At 46.1% G+C, this 27,976-nt stretch overlaps 2 protein-coding genes across 2 annotated transcripts in view; both read right to left on the bottom strand.

The window, feature by feature from the left end:
- The window catches only part of LOC135057085 (uncharacterized), a 653,135-nt gene that overhangs the window by 614,588 nt on the left and 10,571 nt on the right, over positions 1-27,976 (bottom strand). Inside the window, 1 exon segment of the mRNA XM_063962984.1 lies at positions 26,695-26,886. Within this exon segment, the coding sequence (XP_063819054.1) occupies positions 26,695-26,886 (192 nt within the window).
- On the bottom strand, positions 42-24,866 carry LOC135054562 (gastrula zinc finger protein XlCGF26.1-like). Its single transcript, XM_063957718.1, has 3 exons — positions 24,790-24,866; positions 24,574-24,671; positions 42-1,962 (listed from the first exon to the last, which is right to left on the bottom strand). The coding sequence occupies exons 2-3, from the start codon at positions 24,638-24,640 to the stop codon at positions 482-484; spliced, it is 1,548 nt and encodes a 515-aa protein (XP_063813788.1). The 5' UTR covers positions 24,641-24,671; positions 24,790-24,866; the 3' UTR covers positions 42-481.

Genomic DNA, 27,976 nt, shown 5'->3' with positions numbered 1-27,976 from the left:
TTTGCACAGCGACAGTAACATGTAACAAATTGCCCGTACTATATTGTTTGTAAAGTATTAATAAAAATAATATCAAAACAAGAAAAAAAATACAATCATAAAAATAATGGTACAATTGTACATGAGCATAGTGTGATGTGCTTGTTAAATCTTTGTATGTTTCTCAAATATATTTATACATTTTAATTAGGTCACCTCAGTGGGGTTTGCTTTTTTTTATACAAATGAACAAATATTTTTCTAAACTCTCTTTATAACTTTTCCATTCCCTTTATTAATGAGGTTGTATTTACTCATATTCTTTTATGTGAAAGGCAACTCTAGAATATCCTCTCTAAAAATATTGAGTGGATTTGTGTGTAAACATTTCCCACACTCGGAGCATGTAAATGGCCTCTCACCTGTGTGACTTCTCTGATGTTCAACAAGCTGTGATTTGTATATAAAACATTTTCAACATTCAGAAAATGGAAATGGCCTCTCACTTGTGAATTCTCTGATGTCTAACAAGATATGATTTGTGTGTAAAACATTTTCCACACTCAGAACATGTAAATGGTTTCTCACCACTGTGAGTTCTCTTATGTTCAATTACAGCTGATTTTTGTGCAAAACATTTCCCACACTCAGAACATGTAAATGGTTTCTCACCACTGTGAGTTCTCTTATGTTCAATTACAGATGATTTTTGTGCAAAACATTTCCCACACTCAGAGCATGGAAATGGCTTCTCTCCTGTGTGACTTCTCTCATGTATAACAAGCTGTGATTTGTGATTAAAACATTTTGTACACTCAGAGCATGGAAATGGTCTCTCACCTGTATGATGTCTCTCATGCACAGCAAGATATGATTTGCGTGTAAAACATTTCCCACACTCAGAGCATGGAAATGGTTTCTCACCTGTGTGACTTCTCTGATGAGTAACAAGATGTGATTTGTGTTTGAAACATTTTCTACACTCAGAGCATGGAAATGGTTTCTCACCTGTGTGAATTCGCAAATGTTCAACAAGCTGTGATTTATGAGTAAAACATTTCCCACACTGAGAGCATGGAAATGGCTTCTCACCTGTGTGACTTCTCTCATGTATAACAAGCTGTGATTTGTGACTAAAACATTTTGTACACTCAGAGCATGGAAATGGTCTCTCACCTGTATGATGTCTCTCATGCACAACAAGATGTGATTTGCGTGTAAAACATTTCCCACACTCAGAACATGAAAATGGCTTTTCACCTGTGTGAGTTCTCTCATGCCTAACAAGATCTACTTTGATTCTAAAACATTTCCCACACTCAGAACATGTAAATGGCCTCTCACCTGTATGACATCTCACATGTTGAACTAGCTTCGACTTCTCAGTAAAACATTTTGTACACTCAGAACATGTAAATGGCCTCTCACCTGTATGACATCTCACATGTTGAACAAGCTGCGACTTCCGAGTAAAACATTTTGTACACTCAGAGCATGGAAATGGCTTTTCACCTGTGTGACTTCTCTCATGCCTAACAAGAGCTAACTTGAGTCTAAAACATTTCCCACACTCAGAGCATGGAAATGGTGTCTCACCTGTATGACATCTCACATGTTTAACAAGTTGTGATTTGTATGTAAACCATTTCCCACACTCAGAGCATGGAAATGGCCTCTCACCTGTCTTGGGTGGCTGATGGGTAATAATCTTCGTGCTCTGAGTAAAACATATGTCATGTGCATCATTAGGAAATGACGTATCTACTCTAAGAGCTGTGATAGATGGACCAATATCTGAGGTATCAGGTGAAAATTCCTCATGATTACAGGTAAGAGATGATATATCTGCACTGTGAGGTACTGGATGTATAATTGGGATCACATGGTCTTCCAGAGAATCTCGCATGATGTCTTTAGCTTCAATTTCACAATCTGGAGATACAATGGGACGTTCAGCCAATATATTTCTTCTGTTACATTCACCTACAGGGAATAAAATATACATATAAGCAAATTATGTTACTGGAAGAACTATACAGCAGCCATAACTAGGGGGAAAAAGCCTCTTCCCCATGAGATACAGGTAAAAGTTCACATCCCAGAAGGTCTATCCCTGACCGCTCTACCATCCTTGTCTGAAGTGACTTCCACAGCTTTTTCTACAAAATATAAACACATAGAAGGGAGGGATATATGGGGCTACCATGGAGTTCTACAGAGTAACAAAATTATCATGTAACAACTAATGAGATGTACCAAAGCAGGTTCTATATTGGGGGAAACATGTGAAATGTACATTATGGTAAGAACTTACCGTTGATAATGGTATTTCTCCTAAGTCTACAGGATCACAATGAGATATGATGAAGCGACAGCGGATTTGCACCAATCGGTCAAAGCTTTCTGGCCTCCCAGCATGCAACGGGCCCGTCCATATATCCCCGCCTCCTGGCTCAGGCAAATGAGTTGTATTCCAAAGCTCAAGGCAGGAGCATCATAGATAGTCCTAATCAGGTGATAAAAACACACATGCACACCCTTCCGTACAAGAATGAAGAGGTTAGTGAGTAAAAGGATCCACAAATCAGGTGTTTCAGGGTGGGACCCCTGTGGATCCTGTGGACTTAGGAGAAATACCGTTATCAACGGTAAGTTCTTACCATAACGTATATCTCTCCGGGAAGGGTCCACAGATTATCCACAGGATAACAATGGGATTTCCCAAAGCAATTTAGTGGTGGGAATGCTCCTGATTGGAAAGGAGAATCCTTCACCCGAGTTCAGCGTCATGAGAGGCAAAGGTATCCATGGCATAATGTCTAATGAATGTGTTAATGGAAGACCATGTGGCTGCCTTACATATCTACTCTGAAGAACCACGTTGTGCTGCCCATGATGGACCTACCTTACAAGTAGAGTGAGCAGAGACATTAGCCAGAACAGGGAGATCAGCTTGAGAATATGCTTCTGAAATCGTCATCCGTAGCCATCTTGCCAGTGTCTGCTTATCAGAAGGCCATCCTCTCTTGTGAAATCCATAGAAAATGAAGAGAGAATCTGTCTGTCTGATAGCACTGGTACGATCCACGTAGATCCTTAATGCGCGGACCACGTCCAGCAATGCATCTCCCGCAGAAAGGCCTGGTACCTGGAATGCCAAGACTACAATTTCTTCATTAAGGTGGAATTTAGACACCACCTTCGGAAGATACCCAGATCTAGTTCTTAGAACTGCTTTATCTGGATTTAAAAAAAAAATCATAAATGGGGAACGACCTGACAATGCCCCTAAATCTGACACTCTTCTAGCTTACGCCATAGCCAGTAGAAAGAGAACTTTAGCTGTCAACCATTTAAGATCCACTTTATTAAGTGGTTCAAATGGGGCAACTTGAAGGGCTTTCAGGACTAGATGTAAGTCCCAAAGAACTGTAGGAGGAACAAAAGGAGGTTGAATGTGCAGCATTCCCTGGAAAAAAGTATGCACATCCTGTAAGTTGGCAATTTTCTTTTGGAACCATACAGTCAATGCCAACACTTGCACTCTCAAGGAAGCCACCTTCAAACCTTTATCCATTCCTGCCTGAAGGAATGCTAAGACCCTGGAAACTCTGAAAGACTTAGAGTCCATTTTCTGTTTACTACACCAATGAAAATAGGTTTGCCATATTCGGTGATAAATGCGAGCTGAGGAAGGTTTCCTTTCTCTAAGCATAGTTTGAATTACTTGTTGTGAGAATCCTTTGGACATCAGGATAGAGGTTTCAAGAGCCACGCCGTCAAAGACAGCCGATCCAGATGTCTGTGATAACAAGGACCTTGCATCAGTAGATCTGGACGTTGAGGGAGCAGAAATGGAGCATCCATCGACATTATCTGCAGATCTGTGTACCAATGCCTTCTGGGACAGGCTGGAGCTATTACTATCTCGGCACCCTTTCCTTGCTTTATCTTTCTCACCACCCTTGGTAATAGGGTGATTGGAAGAAACATATAAGCCAGATGAAAGTCCCATCTAACCGACAGGGCATCCACAAAGATCGCTCTGGGATCCTTTGATCTTGACCCGTATGCGAGCACTTTGTTGTTCAGACGGGATGCCATGAGAGCTATCTCTGGCAACCCCCACTTGTCTACTAGAGTCTGGAAGACCTGTGGGTGTAGAGCCATTCGCTTGCCCAAATGGCGTGTCGACTGAGAAAGTCCGCTTCCCAGTTTAGGACTCTCGGAACGAATACTGCGGACAAGGCTGGAAGATGAAGTTCTGCCCACTTTAGTATGTGACTTACCTCCTTCTTTGCTTTCTCCCTGATGGTTAAGGTACACTACTGCCGTCACATTGTCCGAGTGGATCTGGACTGGTTTTCCCCAAAGAATGTCCTTTGACTGAATCAGTGCCATGTATATGGCCCGAAGTTCCAATATGATTATTGGCAGGCAACCTTCTTCCTTGGTCCATTGACCCTAGAAACACGACCTTCCTGACACTCCTCCCCAGACCTGGAGACTGGAATTCGTTGTCAGAGTTTCCCAATCTGATATCCACAAGGGTCTCCCCTTGTCCAGATGGGATGCCTGTAGCCACCAGGCTAATGGCCTACTTACTTCTATCGTAAGAACCATAGTCTTAGATTTTATCATCTAATGCAGCCCATTCTATTTGGCAAGACTCAGGCACTGCAGAGGCCTCGAGTGGAATTGTGCATAATCCACCATGTCCATTGTTGACACCATCAAACCCATCACACGCATTGCTGCATGAATGGATACCTTTTGACTGTGTAGCAAGTCCTGGATCCTTGACTGAACCTTGGATATCTTGTTCAGAGGTAACATTACTCTCTGAAGATTTGATCCAGTACAGCCCCCAAGTGAGTCATCCGCTGTGACGGAACCAAAGACGATTTTGCCCAATTTATGAGCCACCCATGTTTCTGCAGATACATGGCTGTTGCAGATGACATAGGAGCAATTCCTGCGACTGTACCAGGATTAAAAGATCGTTGAGGTATGGAAAAATTATCCCCTGCTGTCAGAGATAAGTTACCATTACCACCATAATCTTGGTAAATACTCTGGGGGCTGTGGCTAACCCAAAAGGTAGGGCCTGGAACTGAAAATTATGTTGGAGGATAGCGAACCTGAGATAATACTGATGGGACAGTGCTATAGGAACATGTAGGTAATCATAATCCCCAGGATCTATGGCCAAAATGATGGAACGTAAGGTCTCCATGTGCAACAGAGGTACCCAAATGTATTTGTTCAGCAGTTTGAGATTGAGAATGGTTCGAAATGACCCATTTGGCTTCTGAACTTTAAACAGGTTGGAGTAAAAACCCTGTCCTCGTTGTGCAGGAGGAACTGGAATGACTACTCCTGACTGAAGCAATTTCTGAACTCATTGACCCTGGCCCAGCATTTAATATAGAACAGACCTGTTCAAGTACAGTCGGACAACGCCACCACGGTGGCATACATAAATCATCAAGGCGGCACTCGAAGCCGCATGGCAATGAGGGAAGTATCACGGATTCTCCAGTGGGCAGAACATCATCTACCAGCCATATCGGCAATATTCATTCTGGGGGTCCTGAACTGGGAAGCGGACTTTCTCAGTCATCAGTACGTACACGCCGGAGAGTGGGGCCTCCATCCAGAAGTGTTTCAACTCCTCATGGACAGGTGGGGCCTTCCAGACGTGGATCTGATGGCGTCTCGACACGATCACAAGGTTCTGGTCTTCGGAGCAAGAACAAGGGGATCCTCAAGCAGCATTCGTGGACGCACTGGCAATTCAGCAGGACCTGGTTGGAGATCCAGAAGGGACGACCCCTGCTCAATCGTTGGTCCTGGAGCCACCAGCTCAGTGACAGACGGACATTCAAGGACATCATGTGAGACCTGATCCGGTGAGGCAGGTCATCCAACCTTGCAAGAATCAGCTACTGCAGAGGGCGAGAATGGAATTGAGCATACTCCACCATGTCAAATGCCGACACCATGAGACCTAGCACTTGCATTGCCGCATGTATCGACACTTGCGGACGAGATAGGAAGCATTGAATCCTGTCCTGAAGCTTCAGGACTTTCTACTGAGACAAGAACAACCACTGGTTGTGAGTGTCCAACAATGCCCCCAGGTGCACCATGCTCTGAACAGGGACCAGGGAGGATTTCTTCCAGTTGACGAGCCACCCGTGGGTTTGCAGAAACTGGACAGTTAGATGTAGATGACATAGGAGAATATCTGGGAAATTTGCAAGGATCAACAAGTCGTCCAGGTACGGTAGGATCCTGACCCCTTGATGGCGTAGTACAGTCATCATTACCACCATGACTTTGGTGAAGACTTGTGGAGCAGTGGTCAAACCAAAAGGTAACGCCCGAAATTGGTAATGGAGGTTGCCAACTGAAAACCTCAGGTATAGCAGATGCGAAACTGCAATGGGAATATGCAGGTAAGCATCCTGTATGTCCAGGGATACCATATAATCCCCAGGTTCCAAGGCCAGAACAACACAGCGAAGAGTTTCCATACGAAACTTGGAGACCCTCACAAAATTGTTCAATGCCTTGAGGTTTAGAATGGGCCGGGAGGACCCATTCGGTTTCGGGACTAGGAACAGCAGTGAATAGTACCCCATGGCCCTCATTCCGAGTTGATCGGTCGCAAGGCGATTTTAGCAGAGTTACACACGCTAAGCCTACGCCTACTGGGAGTGTATCTTAGCATCTTAAAATTGCGACCGATGTATACGCAATATTGCGATCACAAACCTCGTAGCAGTTTTAGAGTAGCTTCAACCTTACTCGGCATCTGCGATCAGTTCAGTGCTTGTCGTTCCTGGTTTGACGTCATAAACACACCCAGCGTTCGCCCAGGCACTCCCACCGTTTCGCCGGCCACTCCTGCGTTTTTTCCAGAAACGGTAGCGTTTTCAACCACACGCCCCTAAAACGCCGTGTTTCCGCCCAGTAACACCCATTTCCTGTCACTCACACTACGATCGCCGGAGCGAAGAAAAAGCCGTGAGTAAAAATCCTTTCTTCATATCAAAATTACTTGGCGCAGTCGCAGTGCGAACATTGCGCATGCGCTCTAAGCGGATTTTCACTGCGATGCGATGAAAAAGAACGAGCGAACGACTCGGAATGAGGGCCCATGTCTCTCTGAGCTAGAGGCTCCTGTACCACCACTCCTGTATCCAGGAGGGTCTGTACCACCGAATGAAGAGTTTTTGCCTTCACCTGATCCGAAGAGACGTGTCAGGCAAAATCAATGAGGTGGACGATTTTTGAAAGATATGGCGTAACGTCGAGTAACGAATTCCCGTACCCAGGCATCGGAAGTGGTCTTCAACCATTCCTGGGTATACCCTAGAATTCAGCCCCCACCCCACCCTGGGATCCTCCAGCGGGAGGCCCGCCCCAGGTTTTGGAAGCAGGCTGACGGGCAGCCCAGGCATGTTTGGGTTTGGGCTTACCGGGTTTGGAAGTGTGACCCTGTTTGGGGTACGCTTGACCCTTAGCTTTCCCTGAAGGACGAAAGGAGTGAAAGGAAGTACTTTTAGCCTTCGGCACCGAAGGGGCAGTACTAGGCAGACAGGCTGTTTTAGCAGAAGCCAAGTCAGACACAATCTTGTTGAGGTTTTCTCCGAAAAGGATGTCTCCCTTAAAAGAGAGAACCTCCAGGGTTTTCTTAGAGTCTAGATCCACAGACCAGGACCGCAGGCATAGAATCCGGCGGGCCAGAACAGACGTAGTAGAAGCCTTGGCCACCAGAATACCGGCATCAGAAGCCGCCTCCTTAACATAATGACAAGCTGTCACAATATACGACAAGCATTGTCGAGCATGATCAGAAGAGATTTCAGCTTCCAACTCCTGGGCTCATGCTTCAATAGCTTCTGCAGCCCATGTCGCTGCAATAGTGGGCCGATGCGCAGCACCTGCTAGGGTGTAAATCGCCTTTAGACAACCCTCCACACGCTTATCCGTTGGCTCTTTCAGAGACGTGACGGTAGTAATAGGTAGAGCTGAGGAGACCACCATCCGCCCCATATGTGAATCCACGGCGGGGATGTCTCCTGATGTATGTCAACCAGATGGTCAGAATGAGGTAAAACTTGTTTAACCACCTTCTGACGTTTGAATCTATCCGGTTTCTTAGAAGCAACGGCAGGCTCCGGGTCATCAGTAATCTGAAGAATGAGACTGATAGCCTCCAATAAATCAGGAACATCCACCCGTGAAACAACGTCCCCATCAGAAGCATCAGGATCAGAATCTGTCTGGTCAGTATAAACACCATCATCATCAGACGAGGTGGATTGTGAGGAAGTAATGGTCTGCTTAGAGGACCCCTTGGTCTTCGGTGGGCGAAGGTTAGACTTCTTAGTAGTCAGTGAGTCATTCAATTGCTGTAACTGAGTGGACAGTTGATCTGCCCATGGCGGATTAACCGCGGGGACCATGAACGGTTGTACTGGCACAGGAGGTCCCATAGGGGGCGTCAGTTTAGTTACCAGCGTATTCAGTAGCGTGGAGAAGGTAGCCCACGGTGGGTCATTCTGAACCTCCGTTGCACAGTCCCACTTGGGGGCAAAGAACCCCCAGAACCAGAACCCACAGCTGCTATGTTTTCCTCAAATGTGTCTGCTGCGTCACCACCACTCACTGTGGGATCAGCTCCAGCACAGTAGCCCTTTGTAGCAGACATATTATAGAGCTCAATGCAAGGCAACACAGTACAATATCAGCAGCACAATACCTGACCAGAACCCCTGCGCAGTGTATCAGCACAACAGAGAATTCAGGAGAGATATGGTGACTAAATATCACAGAGAAAAATACAGAGTATATCCTGTGAACCCTATATTATATATATATATATATATATATATATATCAAACCTGACGCACCTAGCCCCCACAGGTTATAGAATATAGAGATAGCAATCTGAGTGAGATACAAGAAATGGAGGTCACACAGCAGCTAGATGCACACACACATAGTCACATTGTACAATGCAGAAGTTATGACTGGCAATAATACTGCAATGGACTAGCCATTTAATATAGCTATATATAAGATATATATATAACAATGCACAGTAAAGACTGGATGTATATCACAGGGTACTTGTACTAGATAACCCTGGCTAAATGCACTTTTTCTTAACACTGTCAGCAGACATGTAGAATACTTAAGTGTCCTGTAAAATGCACAGCGCTGACATGCAGGCGGCTCTGCAGAGGAGGATATTCCCAAACAATCCCAGGAATAGTGCTGCTCTGTGTAATGGCGCCCAAACACTGACAGGGAGTGAGGGGGAAAGAGATGCAGCTCCAGGGCGGGAACATTTACTCTAAATGGCGCCCTGGGGCTGGGGGAGGGGCTACAGGTTAAAGCCTTATCCCCCTGCTGGACTTCACCATCGGGTACTGTGGGCTGAAATAAACGGTTTTATGAGAGAAAACCGACCTGCGCCCATGCCCTGGTGGTCTAGTGGGGTCCCTGTACTGCCACAGTGTCCATGCCAGCGTGCGCGGCCCGCCTCCAACCAACCACGCATGACCGCGACAAAGAGCGGGTCCCGCCGGGGAAACCAACTTACCTCCTCCCTATGTGTGGCCACGCAATCCAGGAGAGCAGCGGTCGTGTGTGCGACTATCCAGAAGAAAATCCGGAGCCTCCGCTATAAGTACCCGGTAACCAGGGTGCGGGAGTGTACAGCGCCGCTGGGGGAGTGATGGAGCTGCAGCAGGAGATGTCTTCTGACATCTAGCACAGACAGTGCCTCTGCTGCAGCCCTTGAAGTCTTTTTTTTCTTCAAAAAGCTTCTTCTCAGGGCTGCTGGAGCAGCCCCCCTGTTGTATGCCTGCTCACTGCAAGCACCAACTACAAAACTGAGCTTCTGTGCACGGAGGTGGTGCTGTACATTCTGGGAACAGTCAAAGCTTTGAGCCTGTTGGTGCTTCAGATCAAGATCCTACTCTACATCCCAATGTCAATCCTTGTGGAGCCCAGTGTACCCCGCAGAAGAAATAAATATTTGGACAATCAAAAAGTTTAACTCAATACTTTGTAATATAACCTCGGTTGGCAATTACTGAGGTCAAACGTTTCCTGTAGTTCTTGACCAGGTTTGCACACACTGTAGCAGGCATTTTGGCCCACTCTTCCATGCAGATCTTCTCTAGATCTGTCATGTTTTGGGGCTATCGCCAGGCAACACAGACTTTCAACTCCCTCCACAGATTTTCTATTGGGTTGAGGTCTGGAGACTGGCTAGACCACTCCAGGACCGTGAAATGTTTCTTACGGAGCCACTCCTTAGTTGCCCGGGTGGTGTGTTTGGGGTCATTGTCATGCTTGAAGACCCAACCACGTTCCATCTTCAATGCTCTTACTGAGGGAAGGAGGTTTTTGCCCAAAATCTCACGATACATGGCCCCATTCATCCTCTCCTTAATATGGATCAGTCGTCCTGTCCCCTTTGCAGAAAAGCAGCCCCAAAGCATGATGTTTCCACCCCCATGCTTCACAGTGGGTATGGTGTTCTTGGGATGCCATTCATCATTCTTCTCCCTCCAAACACGGCAAGTGGAGTTTAACCAAAAAGTTAGATTTTGTTCTCATCTGACATTCTCCCAATCCTCCTCTAGATCATCCAGATGGTCACTGGCAAACTTTAGGCGGGCCTGGACATGTGCTGGCTTAAGCAGGGGGACCTTTCGGGTGCTGCAGGATTTAAATCCATCACGAAGTGTGTTACTAATGGTAACCTTTGTGACTGTGGACCCAGCTCTCTTGAGGTCATTGACCAGGTCCCCCCGTGTAGTTCTGGGCTGATTCCTCACCGTTCTCAAGATCATTGATACCCCACAAGGTGGGATCTTGCATGGAGCCCCGGATCGAGGGAGACTGTCAGTGATCTTGTATTTCTTCCATTTTTAAATAATTGCGCCAATAGTTGATCTCTTCTCACCAAGCTGCTTGCCTATTGTCGAGTAGCTCATCCCAGCCTTGTGCAGCTCTACAATTTTGTCCCTGGTGTCCTTAGACAGCTCTCTGGTCTTGACCACGGTGGAGAGGTAGCAGTCTGACTGTTTGAGGGTGTGGACAGGTGTCTTTTATACAGATAACCAGTTAAAACAGGTGCCATTAATACAGGTAATGAGTGGAGGATAGAAGAGTCTGTGAGAGCCAGAAATCTTGCTGCTTGGTAGGTGTCCAAATATTTATTTTCCACCAGAATATACAAGTAAATTGTTTAAAAATCATTCAAGAATGTGAATTCCTGGGTATTTTTTTTCCAGATATTGTCTCTCACAGTGGAAGTGTACCTATGATGGTAATTACAGACCTCTCTCAGCTTTTTAAGTGGGTCAACTTGCACAATCGGTGGAGGTATGAGAGGAAGGCACAGCGGTTGATGTATTGCATTGGAGTGACTACTATCAATATGGTGACATGATGTGAGCGGAGAGCAGGAGTATAATAGGGGCTGATGGCTCCTGATGTATGAGATACACCAGAGAGTGTGGGGAGGAGGAGACTGGTCAATTTTCTCTGGGCTGGTAACACACAGTGACATGATGTGAGCGGAGAGCAGGAGTATAATAGGGGCTGATGGCTCCTGATGTATGAGATACACCAGAGAGTGTGGGGAGGAGACTGGTCAGATCTCTGGGCTGGTAACACACAGTGACATGATGTGAGCGGAGAGCAGGAGTATAATAGGGGCTGATGGCTTCTGATGTATGAGATACACCAGAGAGTGTGGGGAGGAGACTGGTCAGATCTCTGGGCTGGTAACACACAGTGACATGATGTGAGGGGGAGAGCAGGAGTATAATAGGGGCTGATGGCTCCTGATATATAGGATACACCAGAGAGTGTGGTGAGGAGACTGGTCAGATCTCTGGGCTGGTAACACACAGTGACATGATGTGAGGGGGAGGACAGGAATATAATAGGGGCTGATGGCTCCTGATGTATGAGACACACCAGGGAGTGTGGGGAGGAGACTGGTCAGATCTCTGGGCTGGTAACACACAGTGACATGATGTGGGGGGGGAGAGCAGGAATACAATAGGTGCTGATGGCTCCTGATACCCCCACTTTACAGATACATTTCCCTCATTAGTATGAAATGACAGGGGAGGGTGAAGTATGGGAGATTTTGTAGTAACTGAGCAAGGAGAATATGTGACTATTTCCTGTAATAAGTGCTTATTACTCACCTGTGCTGATATCTGTAGGGATTTCCTCCTCCTTACACTGCTGATCTTCCCTCACATACGTCTCTTCTCCCTCTGTATCTTCTGCCTTCATATCAGTCACATACGTCTCTTCTTCTCCCTCTGTATCTTCTGCCTTCATATCAGTCACATACGTCTCTTCTTCTCCCTCTATATCTTCTGCCTTCATATCAGTCACATACGTCTCTTCTTCTCCCTCTATATCTTCTGCTGTCATATCAGTCACATACGTCTCTTCTTCTTCCTCTATATCTTCTGCCTTCATATCAGTCACATACGTCTCTTCTTCTCCCTCTATATCTTCTGCCCTTATATCTGCCACATACGTCTCTTCTTCTCCCTCTGTATCTTCTGCCTTCATATCAGTCACATACGTTTCTTCTTCTCCCTCTATATCTTCTGCCTTCATATCAGTCACATATGTCTCTTCTTCTCCCTCTATATCTTCTGCCTTCATATCAGTCACATACGTCTCTTCTTCTCCCTCTATATCTTCTTCCTTCATATCAGTCACATACGTCTCTTCTTCTCCCTCTGTATCTTGTGCCTTCATATCAGTCACATACGTCTCTTCTCCTCCCTCTGTATCTTCTGCCTTCATATCAGTCACATACGTCTCTTCTTCTCCCTCTATATCTTCTGCCTTCATATCAGTCACATACGTCTCTTCTTCTCCCTCTGTATCTTGTGCCTTCATATCAGTCACATACGTCTCTTCTCCTCCCTCTGTATCTTCTGCCTTCATATCAGTCACATACGTCTCTTCTTCTCCCTCTATATCTTCTGCTGTCATATCAGCCACATACGTCTCTACACCCTTTATATTAGTCAGATCTTCACCCTAAATAACCCATATATAAATGAATGCTTTATTAATGTCGGACATCATTACTCAGAGTAATCAGGAGACTATCAGAGTATTAGACACACAGCTCTGTACAGACCATATAGTGCAATGGTTCTCAGACATATCCCGCTGGGTTCCCCCATCCAGTCGATTTGCCTTATTTGTACCCCTGACATTTGCACAGCAATACATTTGTAATTAATATAATTGCTATCAGATAAAATGTTTAGGTGTCGTTATATAGAAATGAAATAAACATTTAAGAAAAAAAACACAATAGAACTAATTGCCCAGATTTATTTCTCACATATTACACTTTATGACATATGTAAAAATAAGATTTTAAACCTACTGATAAATCTTTTTCTCCTATTCCGTAGAGGATGCTGGGGACTACGTAATGACCATGGGGTATAGACGGTCTCCGCAGGAGCCATGGGCACTCTAAAGACTTTAGAATGGGTGTGCACTGGCTCCTTCCTCTATGCCCCTCCTCCAGACCTCAATTAGAGAAACTGTGCCCAGAGGAGATGGACAGTACGGGGAAAGGATTTTTGTTCATCTAAGGGCAAGATTAATACCATCCCACACCGTATAACATGGAAAATACGCAACCAGTTAACAGTATGAACAAAAACAGTATCAGCCAACGACTGATCTTAACTGTAACATAACCCTTATGTACGCAACAACTATATACAAGTCATGCAGAAATATGTCCGCACTGAGACGGGCGCCCAGCATCCTCTACGGACTAGGAGAAAAAGATTTACCGGTAGGTTTAAAATCTTATTTTCTCTTACGTCCTAGAGGATGCTGGGGACTCCGTAAGGACCATGTGGATTATACCAAAACTCCAGACCGGGCGGGAGAGGGCGGATGACTCTGCAGCACCGATTGAGCAAACATGAGGTCCTCATCAGCCAGGGTATCAAACTTGTAGAATTTTGCAAAGGTGTTTGAACCCGACCAAGTAGCTGCTCGGCAAAGCTGTAAAGCTGAGACGCCTCGGGCAGCCGCCCAAGAAGAGCCCACCTTCCTAGTGGAATGGGCCTTAACCGAATTTGGTAACGGCAATCCAGCCGTAGAATGAGCCTGCTGAATCGTGTTACAGATCCAGCGAGCAATAGTCTGCTTAGAAGCAGGAGCGCCAACCTTGTTGGCTTTATACAGGACAAACAGTGCCTCTGTTTTCCTAACCCTAGCCGTCCTGGCTACGTACATTTTTAAGGCCCTGACTACATCAAGGGACTTGGAATCCTCCAAGTCTCCCGTAGCCACAGGCACCACAATAGGTTGGTTCATATGAAACCACCTTAGGCAAATCTATCCACATGGAAAATCAGATAGGGGCTTTTGTGAGACAAAGCCGCCAATTCGGACACCCGCCTTGCAGATGCCAAGGTCAACAACATGACCACCTTCTAAGTGAGAAATTTTAATTCAACTGTTTGAAGATGCTCAAACAAGTGAGATTTAAGGAACTGTAACACCACGTTAAGGTCCCACGGTGCCACTGGTGGCACAAAAGGAGGCTGGATGTGTAGCATTCCCTTTACAAAAGTCTGGACTTCTGGGAGAGAAGCCAATTCCTTCTGAAAGAATATAGATAGGGTTGAAATCTGTACCTTAATGGAGCCTAACTTCAGGCCCATATCCACTCCTGTCTGTAGACAGTGGAGAATACGGCCCAGGTGGAAATCTTCCGTAGGAGCATTCTTGGCTTCACACCAAGATACATACTTCCTCCAGATATGGTGATAATGTTTCGCCGTCACCTCCTTCCTAGCCTTTATCAGAGTAGGGATGACTTCCTCCGGAATACCTTTCCCAGCTAGGATATGGTGTTCAACCACCATGCCGTCAAATGTAACCGCGTTAAGTCTTGGAACACACAGGGCCCCTGCTGCAACAGGTCCTCCCTGAGAGGAAGAGGCCATGAATCTTCTGTGAGCATCTCCTAAAGATCTGATTACCAGGCCCTTCGAGGCCAATCTGGAACAATGAGTATTGTCTGCACTCTTTTTCGTCTTATGATTCTCAATATTTTTGAGATGAGAGGAAGAGGAGGGAACACATAGACCGACTGAAACACCCATGGTGTCACCAGGGCGTCTACCGCTACTGCCTGAGGGTCCCTTGACCTGGCACAATACCTCCGAAGCTTCTTGTTGAGCCGTGATGCCATCATGTCTATTTGAGGAAGTCCCCAAAGACTTGTTATCTCTGCAAAAACTTTTTGATGAAGTCCCCACTCTCATGGATAGAGATCGTGTCTGCTGAGGAAGTCTGCTTCCCAGTTGTACACTCCCAGAATGAAGACTGCTGACAGAGCGCTTACATGATCTTCCGCCCAGCGAAGAATCCTGGTGGCTTCCACCCTTGCCACTCTGCTCCTTGTCCCGCCTTGGCGGTTTACATGAGCCATGGCTGTGACGTTGTCTGATTGAATTAGAACCGGTAGGTCGCGAAGAAGATTCTCCGCTTGTCGTAGGCCGTTGTATATGGCCCTTAATTCCATTATGTTGATGTGTAGACAAAAAGAAATACCACCACACAACCAGCGCACAAATCCTCCTTTAAACAGATCAAGGAGTTGGATCTTCTTATTCAATGATTTTGCGAATCAGTAGTCTTCAATACCTCAAGACAAAAACATATATATACATAGTGTATTACTGTATTTTCTCAATGGACGAGTGTCTGTATTTAAGTGGTTACTCGTACCCCTTATGATGGTCTACACATATGCAGACAATTCAGCTTTTAAGGAAGGGTGGACACAATGTGGGCCAATCAGCTCTCCTCAGGACAGCTTCTCTCCAGAGGATATCTCTCCCACAGTCATGAAATTAAGAAGAGAAAATCTCCATAGTGTAAAACCTTCAAATAATTTATTAAAACACAATGTGGGACAGACTATCCCTGTACCCACACAATTTACAATCCAAAAATGCAGATGATGGGACTCCTACCAGATGTTGTTGTCCACTTTAAAAGGTAGACAATATGAGCATGGAATAAGGGGTTACAGGCGTCCCTGGATCACAGCCTCCAAATCCTGGGTAGGGGTCCCTCTGTCTGGTCACTTTCCTTTCCAACGCGTTTCGATACGTAGTATATTCCTCAAGGCATATGGAAAGTGAGCATACAGCAGGCTATTTATACCCGCCAATGGTCTAGAACAACTTTCCCTAAAGCTAGACATGGACTCACTAACACTATTCCCTATGTATACATAAACAGACAAAATCCCAAAAAAGTAGTCCATTTCGTGGATTTGCAAAGATCGTGATACAAATGGAAAGCCCGCCAGATTCAGCCAATGTCCGTGTGTGTACGTCATCACGTTACGTCCTCTTTGCGGCCATGTGCATCATCTCCGTTCGTACTTCCGGAAGCGGCGTCCATCGTATCGGCATTACTGGCGTTGCGCCGGAAGTTCCGTCCTCCATCACAGTCCTCCTCGTTCTATCAAACTTATTGGAGATTAGGGAAAACCTGTGGTGGATTCCGAAAGTTCATTTACGGAGACTATGTTGCATATATATGGAGATTCATTTCTGATGTCTCCAGATCTTAACTGACGGTAGCCCTCTTTGTATCCGATATTCGACAGGGATTTTAATTTATAGTATTTTATGCAATCTCCATCAAAAAGTACCCTATTAAAAAAATACATAGTTAAAATTCATTCAATGAACAAAGTATAAGTGATACATAATAAAAATGATACATAAACTACAAAAACCATTTTAATTCGAAATCTTTATTGATACCACCCGGTATCAATGTTTTGTAGTGGTGAATCATATTCATTTCTGTTTTGGCCAGTTTCTTACTAGTGTCCCTATGTCTTATGTCCCCACAGACTCTTCTTAAGCCATAGAAATTAATGACATGCTTTACATCGCTGTTATGTTTCTCCTTGAAATGAGCAGGTAACGCGTGAGTTTCCACACCTTTTTTAATATTACGTAGGTGTTCGCTTATGCAGATTTTTAATGACCTACTCGTCCTACCAATGTAGAACAAATGACATGAGCATTCTATACAATATACTACATTATTGGAATTACACGTAATAAATTCCTGGATCTTACAAGTTCTCCCATTTATCTCAACACTCTCCTTTTTGTTTCCGAAGGTGTTTTTCACGTTCTTACATCCCATACAGTCCCCACACCTGTAGAAACCTTTAGATGTTATCTTAGGGGTACTTAAAGGTGAGGGACATAGACTTTTGACCAGCTGTGATTTCAGGTTTGGTGCTCTTCTGTGTTACGATTCCTGTACTCCAGACTGGAGAAGATTTTATGGCAGGGATCTGAGTACAGGAACCATATACAGGTTGTGGGAGCTGGAGAGCCTAGTAACCCCTGGCGCCCTAACTCCGTTGTCTCGCCCGTGTTATCAGAAATCCCCTGCGAGACTATGGTTGCTTGAGCCCATGGCAGCCGCGTTCGAAGGGCGGATTATGTCTGCCCAACCCCGATGCCCCCGCAGGTCTTAATGGGAGACAAGGGGAAGTCCGAGACAGGGTGATAACAAGGGGCCCTCTGACTAAGCAACCAAGCCAGGGGTTACAAGCTAACTTAACTAAATCAAAAGGTATGTGCGGACTAGCCGCCAGGGAAAAGGACAACCAAAGATCCACTGATCCGACACTCCTATCCGGCACCGCTGGACACCAGAGTGGATCTTGTGGAAGCGGAATCCTCCGCAAAGCTCCAGAACACAATATAAACAAAATAATAAATTATAGCGGACAAGCCGCAACACACGGCTGCGCCGCGACTCACGAACACCACCAGATGTTAAAGGTGCTCGGTCAGACTCCAGGAATAGATGGTAACTTCCGAGTACAGGATCACTGATAACAGGAACAAACGGATAGACCGGGACTGGGAACTTTCTCTGCAGCAGACACAGGCAAACAGGAAGCTATCACCGGCGTCTGTGAGAAGTCCTGGGAGTGCTTATATTTGAGAGCCCTCCAATCCTGATCCAGACAGGGTAATTACATGATGATGCCGTGCAGCTGCATGCTGCATGGCCAGAACACACAGGCACTGATTAATTAAGACCCAGCAACAGGGAATGCAGTCTGACTGTGGCGTTCCTGTTGCTAGGATCTGAGCGGCTCCGTGCACCCGGCGTCTCTGGTTGCTAGGCGCCGGGCCGCACGGCCGCGCGGACCCCGGCGCCTAACAGTACCCCCCCTTGAGGAGGGGTCAAGGAACCCCTAAATCCGGGTTTCTGAGGAAATTCTTGAAAAAATGCCCTTTTGAGTCTTGGGGCATGAAGGTCCTCATCTAGGACCCACGACCTTTCCTCAGGACCATAACCTCTCCAATGCACCAAAAAATAGAGCCGACCCCGGGACAACTTGGAATCGAGAACCTTCTCAACCACGAACTCCTGCTGACCCTGTACATTAACTGGTGATCTCCCCTGAGGTTTTTTACGAGGAAATCTGCTAGATGAAACATATGGTTTGAGCAAAGAGCAATGGAAGGTATTTCCGATCCGTAAAGTTTTTGGTAGCTGTAACCGGAAAGCAACTGGATTGACTCTTTTGATAATGAGAAATGGTCCAATAAATCTAGGACCCAATCTGGCTGAGGTTTGTCGAAGTTTGATATTGCGAGTCGACAGCCACACCCTGTCTCCTACTTTAAAAGTGCACGGCCGCCGGAGCCTGTCAGAAAATTTTTTTTCCCTGAAAGCTGCTTTTCTGAGAGCAATGTGCACTCTTTTCCAAATAAGTTTAAGATGAGTGGTCAGGGCCAGAGAGGAGACAGAGGAATGTTGGAAAAATGAATTAGCTCTGGGGTGGAAAACAAAAACTGCAAAAAATGGAGATACATTGGTGGAGGAATGACAGGCATTATTATAAGCAAACTCTGCCAATGGAAGAAACTCAGACCAGTCATTTTGGAGTTTGGCCGAGTACAAACGTAAATATTGTTTTAGGGATTGGTTCACTCGCTCAGTCTGTCCATTAGATTGTGGATGATAACCGGAGGTTAATGATAATTTCATCTTTAACGAAGCACAAAAAGACTTCCAAAATTGTGCAATGAATTGTGGACCCCTGTCAGAAACAATATCAGTGGGTAACCCATGGAGTCTGAAAACATGACGAAGGAACAAGACTGCCAATCCCTGGGCAGATGGCAATCGGGGAAGACCAACAAAATGAGCCATCTTACTAAAACGGTCCACTACCACCCATATGACTGTGCATCCAGCTGACAGAGGGAGATCCACCACAAAATCCATGGAGATATGCGACCATGGTCTAAGAGGAACATTCAATGGCATAAGTTGACCAATAGGTAAAGAGCGAGGAACTTTATGCTGTGCACAGACCTGACACGAAAAAACAAATTCTTTAATGTCTTTAGAAAGACCAGGCCACCACACTGAGCGGGATACCAATTCCAAAGTTTTAGCGACTCCCAGATGCCCTGCAACTTTGCTATCATGAAATTCCTCCAAAACAGTTGCTCTCAAAAACTCAGGAACAAAAAGACGACCAGCAGGAGTATTTCCCGGAGCTTGATGTTGAAGCAGCTTCAATTGAGAGAAAACATCCTGTGTGAGACCTGCCTGAATGACTGAAGGCGGAAGTATGGGAGTAACAGGACTGTTGTCTTGAACGGGAAGAAAACTGCGTGAGAGGGCATCTGCCTTGGTATTCTTGGAACCAGGTCTGAAGGTGATAATGAATTTGAAACGAGTAAAAAATAAAGCCCAACGAGCCTGTCGGGCATTCAGTCGCTTAGCTGATTCAATGTATTGAAGATTTTTGTGATCCGTCAAAACTGAAATGGTATGGGTCGCTCCTTCAAGCCAATGTCTCCACTCCTCAAAAGCCCATTTAATAGCCAGCAACTCCCGATTACCAACATCGTAGTTGGATTCAGCAGACGAGAATTTCCTGGACATAAAGGCACAAGGATGTAACTCAAGGGAATCTGGATCCTTCTGAGAAAGGATAGCCCCTACACCAACCTCCGAGGCATCTACCTCAACGATGAAAGGCAATTCTGGGTTGGGATGTCTAAGGACAGGGGCTGAGACAAAGGCTTGTTTCAAGGCCTGAAAAGATGCTTTAGCTTCACATGACCAATTGGTAGGATCCGCTCCCTTCTTAGTGAGCGCCACAATGGGAGCAACTAGGTCAGAGAAAGAGTGAATAAACCTTCTATAGTAGTTTGCAAACCCTAAAAAGCGCTGAATTGCTTTTAAGTTAGTGGGTTGCGCCCAACTCAGGATGGCTTGGAGCTTCTTAGGTTCCATTCGGAATCCCCGAGGGGAAATAATGTACCCTAAAAAGGATACCTCCGTGACGTGAAATTCACACTTCTCCGGTTTGGCATACAAGTGATTTTCACGTAATTTCTTAAGCACCTGACGCACCTGGGTAACATGTTGTTCTACAGAGTCAGAATATATCAAAATGTCGTCTAAATAGACCACGACGAATCTTCCCAGAAACTCACGGAGCACATCATTAATGAGATCCTGAAAGACTGCCGGAGCGTTAGATAGGCCGAATGGCATGACCAGATACTCATAGTGGCCTGATTGAGTACTGAATGCCGTTTTCCACTCATCCCCTGACCTGATTCTAATGAGATTATATGCTCCTCTCAGGTCAATCTTAGAAAAAATAACAGCCGAACGTAGCTGATCAAAGAGGACAGAGATCAGCGGCAGGGGGTAAGTATTTTTTACTGAGATCTTATTCAAGGCTCGAAAGTCAATGCAGGGTCTGAGGGAACCATCCTTCTTCTCTACGAAGAAGAAACCTGCACTTAAAGGGGATTTAGATGGCCTGATAAACCCTTTCTCAAGACTTTCTTTCACATACTCATTCATGGCTACCGTTTCAGGACCAGACAACGCATATAACCTTCCCTTAGGCAACGTGGCACCAGGAATTAACTCAATGGTACAATCATAAGGCCTATGGGGAGGCAAAATATCAGCATTGCCCTTGGAAAACACATCCAAAAAATCCTGGTATTCTTCAGGAATATGTGCGGAGCTGGCAGCAGCTACTCGAATGGGAAGTGTAATACATTCTTTATCACAGATGGTACCCCATTGTAGGATCTCCCCAGACTGCCAATCAATGATGGGATTATGAAAGGCCAGCCAAGGGTGACCCAGAACCACAGGAACTGCTGGACAATGGGTAAGAAAAAACTCAATCTTTTCAGAATGTAGAGCTCCCACCGAGAGCAAAACTGGAGGTGTACATAGAGAAATAACCCCATTGGATAAGGGACTCCCATCTAAACCATGCATGGTGATACACCTACCTAAGGTTAGCTGAGGAATACCTAAGGCCTTGGCCCATTTTAAGTCCATAAAGTTTCCTGCAGCTCCACTGTCCACAAAAGCAGAGACCGAGGAACAGAGGCTGTCATAAGAAACTTTAGCAGGAACCAACAGTGAATTATTTGAGGAGATGAGCTGTAGACCAAAGTGAACCCCCTCACTATTCACTTGGTCAGGAAGTTTCCCGACTTGTTTGGGCAACTACGGGCAAAATGTCCCTTACCTCCGCAGTACAAACACAGACCAGAATTTTGCCTCCTGGTTCTTTCTTCCGGAGACAATTTGGAGAGACCAATCTGCATAGGCTCCCCCATGTCTACAGGAACGGAAGGAACACAGGGAAAAGAAACTACAGATGCCCCTTTTTCAGTCCTCCGCTCTCTGAGCCGACGATCTATTTTAATAGAGAGCTCCATGAGTTTATCAAGGGTCTCAGGAGCGGGATACTGAAGGAGGCTGTCTTTTATAGATTCAGATAAGCCGAGGCGAAACTGACTGCGCAGGGCAGGGTCATTCCAGCCACAGTCGTTCGACCAACGGCGAAACTCCGTACAATAATTCTCTGCAGGATTCCTACCCTGTCTTAGAGCACGCAACTGACTTTCTGCGGACGCCTCTCTATCAGGGTCGTCATACAATAGCCCTAATGATTTTAAAAAGGCGTCTACAGACGATAAGGCCGGATCGTCTGTCTTTAAACCAAAAGCCCAGGTCTGAGGATCCCCCTGAAGCAGAGAAATTATAATTCCAACCCGCTGAGCCTCCGTACCTGAGGAGACTGGTCTTAAACGAAAATACAGTTTACAAGACTCTTTAAAATTAAAAAACTGTTTTCTATCCCCAGAAAAACGGTCAGGCAGATGCATTTTTGGTTCAGGGATGACCCTCGGGGAAGTCCGTAACAGATCTTCCTGTGAGCTCACCCGGAGGGACAGATCCTGAACCATCTGGGTAAGTTCCTGAATCTGACTAACCAGAAACTGGCCAGGATTTGGCCCAACACCGGTGGGATTCATGAGGCCGACAAAATTCTCCCAACTGGATAAGTGAAAAAATTAACTCCTGTTGAAATTTTTTCTTTTGTCTGGCCGGTGATAATGTTACGATTCCTGTACTCCAGACTGGAGAAGATTTTATGGCAGGGATCTGAGTACAGGAACCATATACAGGTTGTGGGAGCTGGAGAGCCTAGTAACCCCTGGCGCCCTAACTCCGTTGTCTCGCCCGTGTTATCAGAAATCCCCTGCGAGACTATGGTTGCTTGAGCCCATGGCAGCCGCGTTCGAAGGGCGGATTATGTCTGCCCAACCCCGATGCCCCCGCAGGTCTTAATGGGAGACAAGGGAAAGTCCGAGACAGGGTGATAACAAGGGGCCCTCTGACTAAGCAACCAAGCCAGGGGTTACAAGCTAACTTAACTAAATCAAAAGGTATGTGCGGACTAGCCGCCAGGGAAAAGGACAACCAAAGATCCACTGATCCGACACTCCTATCCGGCACCGCTGGACACCAGAGTGGATCTTGTGGAAGCGGAATCCTCCGCAAAGCTCCAGAACACAATATAAACAAAATAATAAATTATAGCGGACAAGCCGCAACACACGGCTGCGCCGCGACTCACGAACACCACCAGATGTTAAAGGTGCTCGGTCAGACTCCAGGAATAGATGGTAACTTCCGAGTACAGGATCACTGATAACAGGAACAAACGGATAGACCGGGACTGGGAACTCTCTCTGCAGCAGACACAGGCAAACAGGAAGCTATCACCGGCGTCTGTGAGAAGTCCTGGGAGTGCTTATATTTGAGAGCCCTCCAATCCTGATCCAGACAGGGTAATTACATGATGATGCCGTGCAGCTGCATGCTGCATGGCCAGAACACACAGGCACTGATTAAGACCCAGCAACAGGGAATGCAGTCTGACCGTGGCGTTCCTGTTGCTAGGGTCTGAGCGGCTCCGTGCGCCCGGCGTCTCTGGTTGCTAGGCGCCGGGCCGCACGGCCGCGCGGACCCCGGCGCCTAACATTCTGAATATACAGGTTGGTTTATCCGGAATCTCATTTCCAATGATGGGATCCCTTTTTAACAAATTCCAATGTTTTTTCAACACCCCCTCTACTTGTTTGTGTTGTGAGGTGAACTGGGTTATAAATGCCCACTTAAATCTCTCATCATTCCTTTTTTGTTTCTCTTTCCTTACATATTAAATCATTTCTGTCAGTGTTCTGGGCAATTTCAAGTGACTTAAGGACAATTTTCTCATCATACCCACAGGCTACGAAGCTTTCTTTCATCTCCCCCGCCTGTTGAATAAATACCGAAGACTCCGTACAGTTACGTCGCAATCTTTTAAATTGACCTATAGGTACGGACTTTAGCCAGTTGTCATGATGGCAACTATCCCTTTGAATATATGCCCTAGAGTCGGTGGGCTTAATAAAATTCTTTGTTTTTAGAGCCCCTTCCTCTACATAAATATTAAGGTCCAAAAAATCTACCTGTTGTCTATCAATTTTGAATGTTAATTCTATATTCCTGTTGTTAGAATTTAGGTACACACAAAAGGAATCTAAGTCTTCTCTGCTTCCCTTCCAAATAAAGATGATATCATCTATGTACCTTCGCCACGCCACCAGGTTCGCCCCATATGGGTTGTTGGTCCATACTACCTCATCCTCCCAAACGCCCATAAAAATATTGGCGTAACTGGGGGCGATAGATAGATAGATAAAATAGAGCTCCCCTGTGTGTGACCAGTCTCCTCTGGGCACAGGATCTAACTGAGGACTGGAGGTGGGGCATAGAGGGAAGAGCCAGTGCACACCCATTCTGAAGTCTTTAGAGTGCCACGTCTCCTGCGGAGCCCGTCTATACCCCATGGTCCTTACGGAGTCCCCAGCATCCTCTAGGACGTAAGAGAAATATACAATAAATCTGTGATCTCCATCTGCTTTCTTATACAAGGATAGATATTTTGATGTTATCAGGGTCCTACTGTGGTGCATGGGGCTAGAGACCCCCAATTACACTGCTTTCCCGGTGCCTCATTATCACCTGGAATGACTGATACAGTGAAAAGTCAGTTCATAATATATAGACGAGAACCTAAATCCCACCTACCTGATCCTCCTGTGGGGTCCTGTGATTCTCCTCTGTACAATCCTGGGAATACAGAGGACGGGGACATCTCTCTGGGGTATCTCTGTTACTGGGCCCATCTGTAGGAGACACACAGTGACTGAGTACAGTGTATATATGTGATTATCAGGTGATGTGTGTATATAGGGGCCCTCATACCTGCTCTCCCCTGTACAATACATGACAGTCTCCTCTTACCCGGTGATGTGAGGGGCCGGTGATTCTCCATCATCACGTCCTTGTACAGACCCCTGTGTTCCTCTATATACTCCCCCTCCTGCATGGAGACATAGACAGTGACATCCTGACACCTTATAGGAACCTGACACACACAGTGATACAGTCATCACCCAGACACATCCCCTGGTGTTACTGTATAATGTCCTATTCCCAGCAGTCACCTCCCCAGTCATCACCCAGACACGTCCCCTGGTGTTACTGTATAATGTCCCATTCCCAGCAGTCACCTCCCCAGTCATCAGCCAGACATCCCCTGGTGTTACTGTATAATGCCCCATTCCCAGCAGTCACCTCTCCAGTCATCACCCAGACACGTCCCCTGGTGTTACTGTATAATGCCCTATTCCCAGCAGTCACCTCTCCAGTCATCACCCAGACACATCTCCTGGTGTTACTGTATAATGTCCCATTCCCAGCAGTCACCTCTCCAGTAATCACCCAGACACGTCCCCTGGTGTTACTGTATAATGTCCCATTCCCAGCAGTCATCTCTCCAGTCACCTCTCAGACACATCCCCTGGTGTTACTGTATAATGTCCCATTCCCGGCAGTCACCTCTCCAGTCATCACCCAGACACATTCCCTGGTGTTACTGTATAATGTCCCATTCCCGGCAGTCACCTCTCCAGTCATCACCCAGACACGTCCCCTGGTGTTACTATATAATGTCCCATTCCCAGCAGTCACCTCTCCAGTCATCACCCAGACACATCCCCTGGTGTTACTATATAATGTCCCATTCCCAGCAGTCACCTCTCCAGTCATCACCCAGACACGTCCCCCGGTGTTACTGTATAATCTCCCATTCCCAGCAGTCACCTCTCCAGTCATCACCCAGACACGTCCCCCGGTGTTACTGTATAATGTCCCATTCCCAGCAGTCACCTCTCCAGTCATCACCCAGACACATCCGCTGGTGTTACTGTATAATGTCCCATTCCCAGCAGTCACCTCTCCAGTCATCACCCAGACACATCGCCTGGTGTTACTGTATAATGCCCCATTCCCAGCAGTCACCTCTCCAGTCCTCACCCAGACACATCCCCTGGTGTCACTGTATAATGCCCCATTCCCAGCAGTCACCTCTCCAGTCATCACCCACACACATCCCCTGGTGTTACTGTATAATGCCCCATTCCCAGCAGTCACCTCTCCAGTCATCACCCAGACACGTCCCCTGGTGTTACTGTATAATGTCCCATTTCCAGCAGTCACCTCTCCAGTCCTCACCCACACACATCCCCTGGTGTTACTGTATAATGTCCCATTCCCAGCAGTCACCTCTCCAGTCATCACCCACACACATCCCCTGGTGTTACTGTATAACGTCCCATTCCCAGCAGTCACCTCTCCAGTCATCACCCAGACACGTCCCCTGGTGTTACTGTATAATGTCCCATTCCCAGCAGTCACCTCTCCAGTCATCACCCAGCCACATCCCCTGGTGTTACTGTATAATGTCCCATTCCCAGCAGTCACCTCTCCAGTCATCACCCAGACACGTCCCCTGGTGTTACTGTATAATGTCCCATTCCCAGCAGTCATCACCCAGACACGTCCCCTGGTGTTACTGTATAATGTCCCATTCCCAGCAGTCACCTCTCCAGTCATCACCCACACACATCCCCTGGTGTTACTGTATAATGTCCCATTCCCAGCAGTCACCTCTCCAGTCATCACCCAGACACATCCCCTGGTGTTACTGTATAATGTCCCATTCCCAGCAGTCACCTCTCCAGTCATCATCCAGACACATCCCCTGGTGTTACTGTATAATGCCCCATTCCCAGCAGCCACCTTTCCAGTCATCACCCAGACACATCCCCTGGTGTTACTGTATAATGCCCCATTCCCAGCAGTCACCTCTCCAGTCAGCAGCTGAATGATCTTGTTGGTGAGTTCCAGGATCTTCTGGTGATTGTGTCTCCCATGTATCAGTGAGTGAGCTTGAGGCACCGTGATGGAGCTCTGGATCCTGCTCAGTCCTCCTGACACAACAGGACTGCTGCTTGGTAATTCACACTCAGCAGATATCTTCCTCACTATGGTGTAATCCTTTATTTTGTGAAAGACACCAAATATTACTGCATACACTCCCAGATCCCCTCACCTCCCCAGTAACATAGTAACTAAGGTTGAAAAAAGACAATTATCCATCGAGTTCAACCTATTTGTGGTCTCCTATGCAGTCTTATTATAGGACTAGTTATTTTTATGTTAGGACTAGTTATAGTAACTATAATGCGTGCCTACGCACCATAACCCTGAATATCTTTATCCAATAGGAATTTATCGAACCCATTCTTAAAGGTGTTGGCCGAGTCCGCAGTTACGCATTCCCTGTTTTAAGCATGCTAATATCTTATTAGCCTTCTTTGCTGCACTCCTACTTTGGGTACTGCTGCTTAATTTATCTATGTGAACACCCAAGTCTTTTTTCCAGTACAGAATCCCCTAATATTACCCCATTTAGTATGTAGGTGTAATTTTTGGTCTTGCTACCACAGTGCATTACCTTACACTTGTCTGTGTTGAATCTCATTCTCCATTTTGCTGCCCATGTTTCTAGTTTAGTTAAGTCGTTCTGAAGAGACTCAGCATCCCCCTTCATATTTATAACCTTACACAATTTGGTATCATCTGCGAAAATTGACACCATACTCTCTAGACCAGGCATTCCGAACCACGGTCCTCAAGGCACACCAACAGTGCAGGTTTTAGTGATATCCAGGCTGCAGCACAGATGGTTAAGTCAAAATAACTGAGCTACTAATTAAGTCACCTGTGCTGAAGCCTGGATATCACTAAAACCTGCACCGCTAGTGTGCCTTGAGGACCGTGGTTGGGAATGCCTGCTCTAGACCTACTGTTAGGTCGTTGATGAATATGTTGAACAAAAGTGGTCCAAGTACAGACCCTTGTAGCACACCACTTAGTACTTTAGTCCAAATTGAAAATGATCCATTGACCACAATGCGCTGCTCCCTGTTAACTAACCAATTACTGACCCAAGTGCATATTGTGCTCCCTAGCCCTATTTTTTGTAGTTTATAGATACGACGCATGTGTGGTACAGTGTTGAAAGCTTTGGCAAAGTCTAAAAAGATTATATCCACCTCCTTACCCTGATCCAGGTTCGCACTTA

This window comes from Pseudophryne corroboree, chromosome 3 (genome assembly GCF_028390025.1).
Source record: "Pseudophryne corroboree isolate aPseCor3 chromosome 3, aPseCor3.hap2, whole genome shotgun sequence".
NCBI classification, from domain to species: domain Eukaryota; kingdom Metazoa; phylum Chordata; class Amphibia; order Anura; family Myobatrachidae; genus Pseudophryne; species Pseudophryne corroboree.
This window is presented reverse-complemented; position numbering and strand designations above follow the sequence as displayed.